The 16,967-nt window shown below is 43.0% G+C and overlaps 1 protein-coding gene across 1 annotated transcript; it reads right to left on the bottom strand.

The window, feature by feature from the left end:
• Window positions 1–3,403: 3,403 nt before the first annotated feature.
• fsd1 (fibronectin type III and SPRY domain containing 1) lies at window positions 3,404–16,652 on the bottom strand. The gene is made up of 13 exons (XM_061825786.1): window positions 16,513–16,652; window positions 15,369–15,464; window positions 15,152–15,283; window positions 13,561–13,662; window positions 13,372–13,394; window positions 12,925–13,046; window positions 11,026–11,235; window positions 10,862–10,960; window positions 10,636–10,783; window positions 7,694–7,776; window positions 7,362–7,613; window positions 5,890–5,978; window positions 3,404–5,819 (listed from the first exon to the last, which is right to left on the bottom strand). Exons 1-13 carry the CDS (start codon window positions 16,525–16,527, stop codon window positions 5,709–5,711), a joined length of 1,482 nt encoding a protein of 493 aa, XP_061681770.1. The 5' UTR covers window positions 16,528–16,652; the 3' UTR covers window positions 3,404–5,708.
• Between the last annotated feature and the right edge of the window lie 315 nt (window positions 16,653–16,967).

Raw genomic sequence — 16,967 nt, 5'->3', positions numbered from 1 at the left:
CCGTGCTCACTTCGACCCATGCGTTATCGTCTCCTGATACCAAATTATGGCTTCAGATAAAAACACTTCAATATTTTAATATACTGAAGGATATGATGCGTGAACATCACGATGTCCCAAAAATGGGACACTGCCCACGTATGGGTTAAAAAAAATGAATCCACATCTTTGTATTACAAATGGTTATATTTACAATGAGTACAATAGTGAGTGATGAGTACAATATACATGTGCAAATACTACACAATATAGCTACTGAAGTTCCTTGATCCAAACTGAAGTTCCTGCCAGATTTCCACCTAAAGTGTCTTGGACACTCAAATGAAGAGAGGTGCGGAGCTGACCACTGATCACTACCTGGGTGGTGGATGATTATTTATCAAAACATGGGAACATTCTTCAAGTTAATCACAAATTTTTGAATTTGAGCGTATGCATTAAAAAAAAAAAGAGAGAATCCATAGCCATGGTGGCGCAGCTGTAGCGTGCTGGCATAACAATTCTGAAGGCCGTGGTTCAAATTCCGGCCCCGCCTGTGTGTAGTTTGCATATTCCCCCTGCACCTGCGTAGTTTTTCTCCGGGAACTCTGGTTTCCTCCCACATCCCAAAAATATGCATTCATTGCCCCAAGGTATGATTATGAGTACGACTGTTGTCTGTGTCCACGTGCCCTCTGATTGTTCTGGCAACCAGCTCAGGCTGTACCCCACCTCCTTCCCGATGACATCTGGGATAGGCTCCGCCACTCCCACGACCCATTGTGAGGATAAGTGGCTCAGAAAATGGATGAGAATCTATGCATTGTTTACACACTCTTGGATTCTACCTGAATTTTACACACAGCTCAAATAGGAGTGGAAAGAGAGGAAGGATTAAAGCCTATAATTACCTGTCAAGGTATAATTACTGTTGGTTTGTCAGCTAGAGGGGTTTTACAATATGTTGCATAACGGTGAGATCAAGCATGACTATGACATTTATTTAAAGGTTGTTTTTTGGGGGCAGTGAAGGGGGATACCACATTCCTATGTTGGCGGGGAATCGCTCAAACTGAAGGAAACCAACAAAGGGAAATTATACTAGCCCCAGAACAAAATGCCCCAAATTCCCAGAGTGGGCAATGGAGAAACCATCTAATTTCATTTTCATTACATTTCCAAATGAGGTGGCGACGTTTAACCCTGATCGCTACATTGATAAATGTAATTTCACATTTGTTTCTTGCTCTTTTTTTCTTTATTGCCTGATTGACGGGTTGTGGGAAAAAAAAACGCATTTATAGTACGTGAGATTTAGTTAGCATGGGTGCCTACCGCTTTAATTACTGTATTTTCCGCACTATAAGGAGAACCACATTATAAGGCGGACCTTAAATGACGGGCCCATTTTAAAACCCTTTTCATATATAAGATGCATAGAATAGAAGCTATAGTAGAAGCTGGGGTTACGTTATGTATCCATTAGATGGGCTACGCTAAAGGCTCAATGTTGATCCATATAAAAGGCGCACCTGATTACAAGGCACACTGTCAGCTTTTGAGAAAATTAAAGGCTCTAAGGTGCGCCTTATAGTGTGGAAAATACGGTATTACAGTTTGATATTTTTCTCCATCACTTGCTCCAACAAAGTTCTTTGGCTAATTTACTGCCTCACTGATTGCTCATAGATTATAAACCAGTCACTCACATTGGACGAGCGCGACCTCGCTCGTGCGCCTCCGTGCTCGCAAATCTGCACAGCTGAGCATGAAAAATCACGCACGTAAAATTTGTTACGAGTAGAAAAAATAGATATTGAAAGACGTCACTTATTTTGTGTAGTTTTGGCATTAATTTACGTGTTTATTTCATAAACGTTGCTAACAAGTCTGCTCCTAAACAATCAGTATTCACCAGGAAACGGGAAATGCAAGTTAACCGTACTGAGCGTGTATGAAAGTTAGGCCGAAAGTGCATGTTCAGAGCTGCTTCACGTACTGAAAGCGCATTTATATTGAAAGTCATCAGCATCACTTGATTCAGGAGTGGCCAGTACGTTGAGCGCATGCACATAATGGCACATTCTAGGAAGCCGGCCTCCCATTAACGGCAGTCCCGCGATGCGTGCCCCCCCACCCCACAAATATACATCACGATCGGCGACAAGAATGTTTGTTACAATGTATCGCTAGCTTATTGCCACTAACGACGATTATGTTGAACTAAACTTTCAGCATCTTCAAAAGATTGCGAGTATAGACCGTTTGTGTTTATTCCTTGACAGGTAAAGTTTGTCAGATCAACAATTTTTATTGCTGAAAATTTTTAAATACCATTTTATATCATGTTCTACTAATATCAGTTGAAATTGTAAATTATCATTTCTGAGTTTGAATTTATAGTTTTCTATTTTAAATTTACAGTAATGTTATTTTAATCCAATAAATTATTTTAAGCTCTTGAGATTGCATCCCTAATCACACCCGCAATTTTATCTGCTAGCATGACTGACCACACCCGTACATTTTTCAAATGTGAGTGATTGATAAAGTACTGGATTGAAATGTCTGACGTCAAACCAGCATATCTACTTGCAGCTTTATTTTACTTTTTTTTTTAGGCACATAAATTATTCCTACAAAGTACTCGCAATCAGTCAATAAAAGGTTAAAATGGAAAAAAAACAAGAGTTTATAGTAGTGTGTGACATCTGACTTGTTATATCTGCTGTCAGTATTATTTCATATTTCTCTCCATCGGTCATATAACTTGTTCCAACAAAGTACTCCTACTGTTTTGCTACCTTACTGATTGTTGATCGGATACGATGGAAAATGGTACTCACAGTAAGGTGTGACCTTGCGGGTTTAATTATTAATGAATTTTTTTCCCTCTTTGAGGCACATCACTTTCTTCAACAAAGTTCTTTCACTGCTTTACTAAATCAGCGATGGCAACAGATTTCTTTACAATTGTCATATCGGCTGTTTCAACAAAATCGCCTCAATCCTTACTGATTGGTGACACGTTACCTACAGTACAGCATATAAAATTTAGTTAACGGTATTCTTGCAGATTTACCATTTCATATTTTTTGTTTGAACAGACGACAGACAAAGTGCTCTTACTCCTTTATTACCTCACTGATTGGCGACAGGTTAATATGAAAAGAGAACAACTATTTACAGCGTCCGGTGTGGCATTTGGTTAGCGTGTGAATCAAACAAAAAATATTCCAGGTGGGGTGCTTCTTTAAAGCATCTACATGTCCATTTTTCCAGGCCCAAACACAGAAAGAGACATCAATGAGGAAGCAAAGCAAAGGTCAACGTGCGGCTCACCCCACCCCACCCCACCCCACCCCACCTCTCCACACACACACACACAACACACACACACACACACACACACACACACCACACACACACACACACACACACACACACGCACGCACGCACACGCACGCACGCACACGCACGCACGCACGCGCACACAGACATTTTCACATCAATTCCACCTATCTATTCAACTCATGCTCATCTCAAAGTTGCACACCAAACAGCTTGTTATATGACTTACTGGCACGCTACGCTTAGACACACACACACACGCACATGCTGAGAGATCCTTTCCACATGATAAGGAACAACACAATTCGCTTAGTAATAATGAGGATTAGCGAGCTTACTGGTGTATTTTTGCATCCCTTCTTCGCATGGCATCCAATGCCTTAAATCCTTGAATTAACACCAATTCTACAAGAAAACAATCGTGAGCATGATAAAAGTAACACGGTTGAATATTATCATCGAAAACCCCTTCTACTCAGCCTGTACAAACGGGTATTTTTCTGCCTTTTGCCCATATTGCCGTTTGGTATAAATAGCTAAGGTGACAACGACGCCCCGGGAATCATCCGCTTGAGGAGTTAAGCCATAATGTTGCCACTGTCGGTGACTTCTGTAATGGCGGACAAGGCAACACCACAAAATGCAACACAATTTTCATTCTATTAGTCGTGCAAAAACTCTGCAATTCAATTTAATTATATCATTACTGTTTGTCCCCTCATTAAAATACACAAAACAAATTTATTTTTGTTTTTCTTGTGGGGGGGGGGGAGTGCAAACAGATTAATGACATTATCATTCATTTCAATTGATATGTTTTGAGATATGCGTGTTATTTTCAGGCACAAACGCTGCAACACTCCCCTTGTGTTGTGTTCCGTGTAAAGGTCTTCAGGTGAATAAGTGCAGTATGTTTTGTTACAAATGGTTTTGTATCATACAAGAAAATGGAAAAAAAAAAATAGGTTCAAATGTTGTTGATGACAAACGTAGTAATATCTCTAGGTTTCGTATTAAAGTCAAAGGGGGCTAAATGCCGGGTTTTTGGCTATGGCTTCGATGCAGCCATTTTGCAGAACCCCAGTGTAAAACTGTAACCCACAAAAGCATGCTGTTACTGAGTAGTCCCCCCCAAAAAAATGAATGAGGACCAGTGACTTTGTTATTGTTGACACAGTCGCTGCAATGTTTTTGGGTTTCGTGTAAAAGTCAAAGGTGGATAAAAGCCTGGGTCTTCTATGATGGCTCCCAAATAACCACTATGCAGCCTCTTTGTGTAAAACAGGTGACTATCCGACACTGCGCTGAAAAAAAAAAAATCTAAATGATGAGAGGCAGCGACTGCTGCTGTTGACAGACTTCTGGGTGACAGATTTCCGTGTAAAAGTCAATGAAAGATGAATGCAGTGTGTTTTGTAACAACCCGTTTGACAGGCCCTTCGAGTAAGTACCACTCGGAAAATGTTACTGATCCATGTAAAAAATAAATTTAACAAAGTTGAAAGGAAACAGTCATAGCGATATCCTACATTTGCTGGGCTTCATGTGAAAGTCAAAGATGTCTTCACCCGTGGAACCTGTGTGGAAATTTTGGGTGCAAATTTCGTTGGATCTGTGTGGAAAGGAGGTGTTGCTCTGATAGTGACGCCCCCTTTCATCCCCCACCCCGCAAAAATTTATGAGAAGCAGCGACTTTGTTGCTGCTGATGACGGAGCTGCAGGAAAATTCCTGGGTTATGTTTAAAAGTAAAAGGCAGATAAATACCGGGCCATATTTTGCAGGATCAGTGTAAAAGGGGTTTCGACTAAATATCCAAAACAACGTTTGAATAAGATACCCAAGCCATCTCGGCTCAAACATTTAAAACCTTTAGGATTATTCTTAAGATGGTAACGCAGCAAGCTGCACAGCTCCGAAAAGCGCATAAGCTGTGTCACCTACCATTCAGAATGAAAGGTAGGATTCTTTTTTGGCTGTGTGACTAGGAGCATATCAGTTAGCGTTAAGTTCTATTCATGAGCAAAGAGTGCGTTTTGAAATTGGATTAAATAGACTGTCGCCTAAGTAACACTAAGCGAGACGTTATTAACACAAGAGACACTGACGGATGCTTTAACGTGAAATGGGGAGGGTTACCTCTCTCGCAGCGATGATGTGGAAATGAGAAGAAAGGCACGGGGAGAGAGTGAAGGAGAACTTTTAGAAGAAGGGCAGCGGCCAGCGCTAAGTCGTGGGATGGAGTTGGACCCCCGCGGCGAGCGGGGGGCCTGACAACGCCAACTCTTCTGCCGTGACGTGGTCATGGACGCCGACTGCAGTCATGCAGGATGGTGGCACGGAGGGCCAACGGTGGCTGGAGGTGTGAGGAGTTGAGGGTCTAGGTGAGGCTGGCATTGGAGCTGCTGGTGCCGCTGTTCTTTCTCTGGCCACTCTGGACCACGCTGGGGACCTGCAGGCCCGTCACCACGGAGAAGCTGCCGTTCCACACCTGTGAAGGGAGAGACCCGGTGAGGCCCAGGGGGAGGATTTCGATGAGCCCGATTCCCGCTGGTTCTCACCATGAACGCCGGGATGAGCGGCTGCTGGAACTTGGTCCTGAAGGTGTGCATCAGCTGCTTGGTTTTTGCGTTGAAGAAGGAGAGCACGCCTGGCAGCCGTGACAAACATATGCACGTGATGTAGAGAGAAGGACATTTAAAATGGACTTTAACGAAGTAATTATTCAGTGTCATAATTGTTGATAATCAGTTAGCAGAAGTAGTGCTGCTTCTGTTAAGCCATGGTACTGCTTTTGCTTTGGTAGGCTTCTACTTCCTGTTGCTGTTCCCATTCTGGGTGGCACAACAGGACTTACTGTTAATGTTTTAACCAGCCTTGCAAAGACACAACGTACAAACTGTTACTGTGCTTAAAGAAGTTTGCAAGAAGAATGTTTTTTTTTTATATAACTGTCAATGTGAATGATCAGTGAAAAAAAAACAAACGCCCTCAAATCTGATTTATGAGAAAAACAGGGCCTGAAGAAAAACAACTAATTGATGAGAGAAGGTCTGATAAACGAGGTGTCACTAGCCCATCGCTCATGTGTCAACAACTAGTTGTATGAGTAGGGACATTCAGGCAGCAAAGAGGATTCACACACGATCCAGAAAAATTCAAACTGTTTAAGGAATATTTGAACAAGAGCACAAAGCAGAATAGTATCGCATGTGCAGGGTAAGGCACATACACCACTGATGCATTGCAAAATTTTGGAATTTGAGATGGAAGCACTTGGTGCGGACGCCCCCCCACGACACACACAAAATCTTCAGCAGCGGATGACAACCAAACGATTACAGTGATGAGCCACCTGGAGGTAGTCAAGAAGATAACATCAGGTGCCTGTGAGTGTATCGAAAGGAATGTTTTTCGGAACCTGGGTGAAGTGCTTTTTATGCCAACCTCGTGACAGATCCATTGGCATTCAAAAACTCCCCGATCAACCTGACGTGACACACTTAACCTTGCCAATGGTCTATATTTTGTCATCCAAGTTAAAAGAACGCTGAAAAGAATGTTTTGCTTTTAATCTATGATAATAGGTCAAGGTTAGCGGTTTGAACACAAGCAGTTGATCTTAAAATTATACCTAAAGTTTGTCTGAACAGTTAATGGCTTAGGATGGATGCAACACTTTGGACACATACATCCATTTTCTGAGCCGCTTATCTTCACAAGGGTCGCAGGAGAGCCGGAGACTATCCCAGATATCAACGGGCAGGATGCGGGGTACACCCTGAACTGGTTGCCGAGTACATTGAGACAGACAACAGTGAAACTCACAATCACACCTAGGGGCAATTTAGAGTCTCCAATTTACATGTTTTTTTTTGGAAACTGGAGTTCCTGGAGGAAACCCATACAGGCGGGCCAGGATTTGAACCCCGGTCCTCAGAAATGTGAGGCCAACGCTATACAGCTGCTCTACTGTGCCTTTCAAGGTTTTCAAATCAAACCATCCGAGCGAGGAAACTCCACATTAAAGCACCTTCGTCGTAGTTACAGTAGACTCCTATGCTGCTCGGAATGGGGCAGTCCAGCGTCCGAGCCTTGTTGTTGTGCTTGGCGGTGAGGCTCTGCTGGAGCCAGTTGTTCAGATGGATGCACCAAGAAGCGCTGCTCTTCCCCAGCTGGTCGAAGCGGCCCAGGCTGCGCACGGCCACGCCCACGGCGAAGGCCTTGCTCTCTTTGTCGAAGCGCACCTCCCAGTACTGCTGGCCGGCGTCGATCGCTGTGTCGGCTGCGGGTCAAACGATCCCGATGTTATTGTCAATCAAATCAGATCTTTTCTGCTGATTTTTTTTTCTTCCTTGTGCTTACCGAGCACTGTGTAGGATTCTGCTGTGAAGCGGTCCCTATTGGGCCGGGCCGTCGGTGCTCTTTTCGGCGACATCAGCGTCGACCTGATGACACAAGGAAAAACAAATGCTGGTTTTGATTAAAGGCTGTCACATCGCACAGTTTCCACATATTTGACCTAAATGATAAATTCCTCCCATACTAGGCAGAATGATTTTGATGCTCCACTGGAAAAAGTTTTGTTGGTCAAGAAGTCCCCCAACATTTATTAGGTGGAACTTTTAAACACAAATAAAGTACACACCTGTAAAAATGGGATCGTGAGCCGCTCACGTCATGTTTTACAACATGTCATAAATAGAACAGTAAACAAGCAGGCAGGCCTCATTAAATATGCATTTGGCAGAAAAGCTCATGAGAGCAGTTTAACTCCAAAGGTAAAACTCTCAGATATATTTTTTTTCAACAGAGCTTGAGCTGATCCCAGCTCACTTTGGCAAGAGGCGGCGTACACCCTGCACTTGTCGTAATCCAATTGCAGGGCAACAACTAACTAACTAACTCACTCACTCACTCACTCACTCACAACACCCTATGAATGATTTATAGGCTTCAATGAAGCTGACATGCATGTTCTGGAAAGTGGGAGGAAACCTTGGAACTCCCCCCCCCCCAAAAAAAAACAAACCTCATGGAATTAACTCCTGTAAAACTATATGTGTTTTTATTGTGTTAAATAACGCTACCTGCTTTTGAAATGTCTTGCACGTCAAGAATGTCGTAAATATTTTGGTGACAATGACATCTTCCTGACTGGTTCGAAAACTTCTCTTCGCCTCTCATATGTAACCACAAATGTTGCAATCTTTGTGAGACAAAACATTATATAAGATGTTGTTGTTTTAATAAAATGATCTGATGACTTGAACGTCAAGACTAACTTGTAATGGTGGTAATGACATGCGCCGGGCTGCCTCGAAACGTTGCTCTCGTATGCATTATTGAAAAATGTTGCAATTCTTGTAAAACTGAATATTACACAAGTTGCTTTTTATTTGACCAGTTTTAAACAAAAATATCTCTTTTTCAAATGGCCCCCATGTCAACACTGACTCCTAATGGTGAGAATGACATTTGGCAGAGGTGTGGAATTAAAGTCGTTTCCATTTCACATATCGCAAATCTTGCCAAAAATCTTGTGGTTGTTGTGCTTCCTGCATTCTATTTTCATGCCAAAACTAAAAATAAACAAAAAGACAACACCATCGAATTGCGTCTTCCAGGGATTCCCCGCCATTTCTAGCGCAAGGTCCAAAATTTTTCATATAAAAATTAACATACACTGTACAAACTGAGAATTGGAAAAAAAAACAATTATTGAGCTCAAGTCTACTTTCACATTTCACTGCAGTGAACCCACACATATTTGCGGTTTGCTATTAAATTTCTTGAAAAATTCACCAGGTCTGTATTTGTGGTCTTTCTGTTCACACCCTAAATGCCACAAATGGCGCGGCAGCCCTGGCTAATAGGCACAAAGTATTTATGTCAAAGTAGTATGTTCCAGTGACACATCTGAACAGAGAAAAAGAGCTCAACTTTTTAGCCTGTGGGTTGGGAGCATAAATTGCAGAAAATCTTTGGGGTGTTGATGTTTTTGCAACCGACGACGGTCTGATAAATGCTTGACAATAGATGTTTTTATAAGCTGCAAAGGTGAAAGAGACAGTTTGGAACAATCTAATCATCTATGTATTTTTTTTTAAAGGGGAAATCCAGTGCTTTGCATGAACAGTGTATCTAATAGGTCATGTAATATGTACCCTATTTTGACAGTGTGATGTTAAATCCTCTCTCATTTAATAGTGTTTTGAAAAGATTTTTTAATCGACAACGAATTTTCAGGGGAGCTGTCATTTTCATGAGTCACATGACCAACGTGCGCAGATATGACTTATTACGTGCCGCGCCGAAGGCTCGATTACATGGGACACAATTATGCCCACGCTGATTTCTCGGATTTATCCTCATCCGATGAAGAAATGGCAGTATCGGTAGATCAAGAAGACGGAGGAATTCGTCCATGCAGATTTGAAACTGTGGCTGTAAATAATGTTTAATATTTGGATGGTTCTGCGGACGGGAATGACATGGAGTCTGACGAAGGAGCTCCAACGAGCTCCGGGGCCACTTGCGAGCTCCGGCGGTGGCGCCACTCGCGAGCTCCGGAGAGCGACCTGCTGTCAGAGCTCGCAAGCGCCCCTGAAAATTCTTAATTGTCGATAAAAATCTTCTCAAAACACCATTAAATGAGAAAGGATTAACATCACATTTTCTAGACACAGTACATATTACATGACCTTTTGGATACATTGTTTATCCAAACCATTGGAATTTCCCTTACAGTATTTTTCAAATGGCTAGACATTTTGTGGTGGCGACATGGCATAACAAGTATGGAGGGAACTCGCATTTGAAGCTGTGGAGAAGAGATGTTATTAGGTATTAATAAAGGCAACAAATATATACACAAAAATCATGAGTGCTTTTTAGGCAGACATACACCACTCACATGTTCACACTGCAGATTAATTTTGAATCTTTTTCGCAATTTAATGTCTCTCTCACTTTTTTTTTTTTTTTTAAAATCAAAATCAACACTACAATTCTATTTTTTTTCATATCAGAGCTAGTCCTCCTTCATATGTGGATATAAATCAGATATGTACCCGATGTGAGTGCAATATGAATGTTTTGTAAACACCTGGCATTTTGTATTTGTGCGCACACGCAACATGAAAAACTGTTTTGTGTGCGGGGGCATAACTTCATGGACCCATCCCTGCAACAGTAGAAGTCGTGTTTGTTTTCGTAATATGAATGACTTCATAAAAAGATGAGGTGAAACTAAAACTCTGAGGTGGGCCTTATGCCCTGTAGTGTGACCGTAGCATCAGACACACCTGGCTGGAGACTGCATGGGTGAGCTGGTTCGGGTCTTTTCTTTGCGAATGTCCTGGACCTTTCCTCCACTTCCATCCCACTCCACGTTCAAGTCTTCTATTTTCAAGTTCTGGTGGGCCGACGCGGAGTCCAGTTTGAAAGTGAATGCTGGACGACAAACAAAGGGGAGCTTGCCAACTGTTGGAGTACGTGGCGTTCATTTTCAGGAGTCCATTGCACACTCACCGTTGGTTTCCAGTGTAACGGGTTCAGAGAAATCTCCCGCCACGGCCTTGTTACACGCTCTTACCCTGAACGTCATGAACCGGGTGTCAAACCGCAAACCTGATGACACATATCATGAGTTTCTCTTCGATTCCAACCCAACGTTCCGCCGATCCTTTGCCCACCTGTGAGCGTGTGCTCCATCTCACGTATGCCCTCCACCACCATCCAGGGGTAGTCCTCTCTTATGCGTGGCGGACCCTCGTGGTTGGTACGCCGATGCTCCAGGATGTAGTGGTCTATTTTACTGTCGGGCTCCGCTAACGTCCAGACGACAGTCACCGTGTTGTCGCACACCTGGCACTCGGATATCTGGATCTCTGGCGTGGCGGGGACTGCGACAAAAAAAATAAGAAGAAGAATAAATACATTTGAAAAAATGACCAGAGCACTGAAGCTTACCTACACCAAGGCTGAAACATTTCCCACATGAGCAGGCAATGAGTAGGTGACTTCCAAGTTACATTCCATTTATGTTAGCATGTTTGGCAAAATTTGACAACAATATAATTCATTATATTGCATCACAAAATTTGCAGTTCTATGATTATCTGTTTGGGTTTTTTTTGTTTTTTTTTGGGAGGGGGCAAAAATACAATACACATTTGTGGACTTCACAATTTAGAGGTGCACAGAGGTGAATTCTCTGCATATTTTTCCTTGGAAAATTTTTGACTTCAATACTTTGAAGTTATTCCAAAAGTTGCCCTACATGGTCTAACTCTGTTGGCAGGCTTCACCCAAACACAATGCTCAAAACCACTCAATTCAGTGTCGGCCATCTGTTCAGTATATGGTTAAAATTTAAGAGCAATCATAAAGCTAGAGCTATAAATACATTTATAAAAATATCTATGATGTAGAGTTCAAGCCAAAATGGGAGACTTTCTGTCGTTCCAGGCAATAATTTTTGGGTACTATTCAACTGATATGCCGACTCAACTTAGTGTGAAAGCCGGATTTGGGAGCCGAGTCAGTACAGCAACAAAAAACCCCAGGGGGAGCTGCTGAAACAACTTTTGAGGGGGTGTACCTTGAACCGCTTCCAAAGAAATTTTCACTAGGCTGTTTTGTTTTTTTCCAAATACTGAATGTCCTTAATATTGACAAAAACTGAAGGACAATTTAATCTTTGAACGTCCCCTGGAGTGACCCTAAAATGGCAGTTTTAAACCAAGATGGCAGACTTCGTATATGTTTTATGGCATTGACAGACATGATTTGACGGAATGAAAAAAGACTGAAAAATAGCTGCGGGTCTGGGGGCTGCAAGCATAATCAAAGGATGATCACCAGTTTTATCATGCAAGTTTTATAAATAGTATTGTGAATGAAATATATCTAGTACATCCATAAATAAATGTTATTCTGTTTTCAAAATGTACCCAATCCGATCGGAACTTAATTTTGACACATCAATTTCTTTCACTCGAGAGGTGTCTTTCCTCTTGAGCACCGCTATCGTGTTGACTTGAAAATGGCCCCAATGAACCACCTCGTATACAACAAGCATTTTCATTGGTCAGGAGGAACACATTCGACCAATCAACTGACGGGTACCTAATCTTCCACCTCGCTTCCAAAAATTGGATCAGAAAATGAACCAAGTTTGCATTCTTGCACGAGTTAAAGTCGGAATATTGCAGAAATAGGGACAATATTTTTTTTTAATCAATGCAATTTGAAAAGAGGGAATTCTGCCTATAAACGGGAAAATCACGTCTGCATTGACTTTTTTTATAGGTCTACTCATGACCTATATGGCACCCAAATTTCAAGTAGCCACATCAAACTACAGTACATTGGTGCTACTGAATATAATGATATTAAGGGTATTCCTGGAAGACGAGTTTGAAACGGAATCAGTTCCTGGCATGTTTATAGGTTAATTAATAAAGGCAAAATCTAAGCATTTTTACAATTGTGTGAAAAACTAGCCACTTTGAGCTAATAGCATCAGGCCACTGTGTTTAATGTACTTGTACTTTGAGTTCGGATCCCACAAAAAATATGGCGAAGCAAACCTGGAAGAAATTTGAGACCCTGCAGCAGGGCCTTCTCCTGTGTGAAGTCCACCATCAAGTGACTCATGTTGTCGCTGGCCTTGGCCTTCAGGGAGAGACGGAAGGCTGGAGCCATCGTCACACTGCCGGCGAGAGAGGAAAGTCACAAAACAGAAAGATGCATGGACGCTAGCCAGGACTACCAGTGAGCTCATCGCCCTGATGGGCGCTGGAAGGCGAGCTAGAGGGGAAGCATTCATCCAGAGAGGCGGGGGGGAATTGGGACAGGGGTGGGAACGGTACGACACCACAACAAAAAGGCTCTTGAATGGAAAGTTACCACAGTGCTTATTGTCTAAGAAAAGTGTGACTACACGTAGGAACGCATGCACGCTATAATACGAGATGGCTGGTTATATAAGGGCAAAATGAATAAAAATGGAAGCAATGGATAGCTGAGTACAATACCTATCCTTAATGTCTTTGGCCGCCTGGAGTCGAAGAGGAGGAGAGAGGAGATACGAAGCGAAGAGACAACTGAGTTTGGCGCCAATGATTGTTAAGGTCACATTTAAAACAAAACATGTTGGTGGGGGCGCGGTTACGCCACAGAGAGGACAAGTGTTTTTTGTTTTATGTCACGTCATTGCAGGTTACCTGCGTGAAGCCGTCCGCCCCAGAGGAGCAGAGCGTGTGATTGGCCAACTCCAGCAGCTCCTCCGAACTCTCCAGCGCTTTTGTGCAGGCGCTCAGCTGACTCTGAGCGACAAGATGCAGACAATGATGAAGTCTTGTTTTCGCCATCAGGGAGAGTCAGGCACTGCCCTGTTCTCTTTATTGTCAAACATTGTGGATAAGCGACCAAACTCAGATGCAGTCTTGTAATGTATGAGAGAAAATTAGTACTTTGGTCGATTTTTTTTCAACTTCTGTACTTGATTTCAGTTTTTATATTTCTGTCAATTTTCAACACCTTTAGTCCACTACATTTTCTCAATCAACTGTGTTCTGCTGCTCATTCTTCCCTGACTTGTGAACAAGACCCAATGATACTTGAACTCCTCCACTTGGGGCAAGATCTCATCCCTGACCTGTTGGAACTCTCCCTCCAGTCCCACTTAGTAAAAAGGGAGACCACCACCCCTGTCTGCCAATCCAGAATCAGTGTCCCCGACGACCAGGCAATGTAGCAGAGGCGTGTCAACCAGGACAGGGGAATCTGCCAGCCGTTCCCAGCAGACCCTCACAATACGTTTGGGCCTGTCAGGTCGGACTGGCATCTTCCCCCACCATCGGAGCCAACTCACAACCAGGTGGTGATCAGTTGACAGCTGAAGTCAACAAATGTATGCTCAACTCAACTTTTTTTTTTAACTCGCTGATCGGCCCCAAAATTCCTGATCGTGTAATGTCTAGTTTTTAAAATGGACACAAAGGGAGCGACTGTAAATGTGCTGAGGAAGATAATTCTAAGGTTTGGGACCAGCAAAAAGAAGCTTGACCCTCTCTGAGCTTCCAAATAGATGTCTGGAGCTGACTTGATGCACCAGGGAAGAATACAAGTTTATTGCTGGAGTAGCTCAGAGGGATAAGGTGGAGCGAGACCATGTATATATTTAAAAACCGATATAAGAATCTTAAATCTGTTATATCCAAATTTATTGTAAATTGCACAGAGTGTAAGGATATCAAAATCTGAGTTATGTGCTTCCACACTACAACTATTGCACACCACAGAAATAAACTAAATTTTGAAAATGAATTAAATACATTTTCAATGCACACTTTAAAAAAAAATACTTTTACAACCAATATTAAAGTTCCTTTAGGCTATCCATTTTTGGACAAAGCTTCCTAAAGTGGGGTACACATATAATGACAATCATTAGGAATTTGAACATTTTCAAGTCAGCAAAAACCAGACTGCTGGATGCGTCCAAAGGATAATATTGAGAGATTATCCCTACACAGAAAATGACAATCATAAATGTTCGTGTTTTGTACCACCACGACCTTTTTTAGTTTGTGGTATATTTATGGTTCAAATGATTAATACAGCCAATAATAATCAATTATGGTGTGTGTTCACCTATTTTTACTACTCCCCGCGTAAGCTCAGTAATTATCACACTTACTGTGGCCACTCAAAAGTGAGCATTATTGTCTATGTAGAGGGACAATTCTTGACTGTTCTCATTGTCTTGTGCAAGTGTTCACAATGTTGTGGCCGGTGAGTGTACAGACTAACCTGCAGCTCGTATGTGCGGCTGGCGCGTTCCTGCTTAATGCGTGTCAACATGTTCTCCTTCATCTCATCCAGAACCGAGTGGAGGGAGTTGAACTCGGACTCCAGGTCCTCCTGCACTCGGGTCGCGTTGGCCTGGCAGCGGTGGCCAAATGAAAGATGACAGGTTCAAATTTCCCAATTTCATTTATGTGATCATTCATCTAAGGTGCGTCCTCACCTCCAGGTTGTCCAGGCTCTGTTTGAGAGTGCAGACAAAATTTGATATCTCATCGTTCTTGGCGGCCAGCGTGTGGGTGATCTTACGCAGAGACTCCTGCAGGAAAGAAATAGTTGCACCTTAATAAACATTTTAAAATTACTAATCTAACATATGCTATTACCACAGAGCAATCAGATATATCATGTCTGATAGCAATCAGATATAACATACCTGATATATCTGATTGATATAGCAAAAATATGCACACAGGCAATTTTTCAGTGAATAGTGGAGGATTGGTTTCACAGGGGAAAAAAAACCCAGTAATTTTCTGCATTGCTTATTCTCACAAAGGTCGTGGGCGTGCCGGTGCCTATCGCCGGCTCTTGAGTGAGAGGCGGCGTACACCCTTAACTGGTCGCCAGCCAATCGCAGACCATATATAAACAAGCACCCATTCTCACTCACACTCACACGTAGGGCAACTTTAGAGTGTTCATAAGGCAGAGATTCACAGCATTCTCATTCAAGATTGAGCTTGATTAAGTGAGAATTTCCCAAGTTTGTGTTACTGTACCTTGTACTAAGGGGACTAAAACAAATGGCTGTGGTGCATTCACGTGTCCTACTGATGCGTTTAGGTGAGTCACGTTCCCTTGGAGGCTCCTTGAGTCACGTGACAGATTATCCTTTGTCTGATTGGCCGGCACCGCCTGACCTGAGCCCAGACGAGGCCACTTCACGGCCGGAAGGATGCGCATTCATAATTTAATCATGCAGCTGAGCAGCCATTGAAGTGGAACAAACGGCATTCAATGACACAACAACTAATAATGTTCAAGTATTAATTTAACAAAAATCAGCAGTAACCGTGTCGCTTTGCCCGCCAACTGCAGTAGTACCGAAAAGGTGCAATTTTAGACTCAGTAAGTGTTGAAGACTGCGTCCATGTTGACCACAGGGAGAGGCCGCCAGTTCGTGACTGCGACGCAACACAAAAGTAGTCAATGAAATAAGCATCTCTTTCAAGCAGAATGGCTGCAAGTGATTTAGGGTTGTGGCCAACAAGAAAGTCCATCTTCTCGCCCTCTTTCCTTTGTACGTTACGCCCTCAAACGTCCTCCCCCAATCGGAAACACCTGTTCCTCCGGGTCGGGCTCACCTTCTGGTCTCCCATCTCGACGTCCTGGGGGCGACGGCTCCCGTCGAACAGCAAAACAGCACCGCCGGTTCCTCCGCTTTCCAGGTATTAGCACGGCGGTGGTGGTACTGATGCTGCCTGGGCGCGTCGCATCTTTCGAACCGACACCGAGCGAGCACCAACGCCTCTGGGCCGCGAAACCTACTGCGCACGCGTCTGGTCACTGTTGCATTGTGGGTAGCCCGTGTGTATCCCGCTGCGGATGGGGAGGAATGTTACCTTCAGGGACCTTACGGGGAAAACAGAGCAGCCCAGGAGGGGAGCGTTCAGTAGTCCAAAATTTTCTACTCAAGTCAGAGCACTAGTGTGGTGCTCAAGACCATATTATCCGAGACCAATGGGGGAGATTGGTTGAACGTAGCACAAAGTACGGATACCTGTGTTTAAAAAAAACACAAGTAAAAGGTCCCAGGAAA

This window comes from Syngnathoides biaculeatus, chromosome 7 (assembly GCF_019802595.1).
Source record: "Syngnathoides biaculeatus isolate LvHL_M chromosome 7, ASM1980259v1, whole genome shotgun sequence".
NCBI lineage: Eukaryota > Metazoa > Chordata > Actinopteri > Syngnathiformes > Syngnathidae > Syngnathoides > Syngnathoides biaculeatus.
The sequence above is the reverse complement of the archived record's forward strand: the minus strand, read 5'-3'. Positions and strand labels throughout refer to the sequence as shown.

Bases quoted from the DNA above. Each gene is read 5' to 3' on its own strand.
- fsd1 (XM_061825786.1), bottom strand. The intron at 15,284-15,368 runs GTGAGGACGCAC...CACCGCTGCCAG, and splicing joins AGAGCCTGGACAACCTGGAG to GCCAACGCGACCCGAGTGCA. The intron at 11,236-12,924 runs GTTTGCTTCGCC...TTTTTGTCGCAG, and splicing joins GGGTCTCAAATTTCTTCCAG to TCCCCGCCACGCCAGAGATC.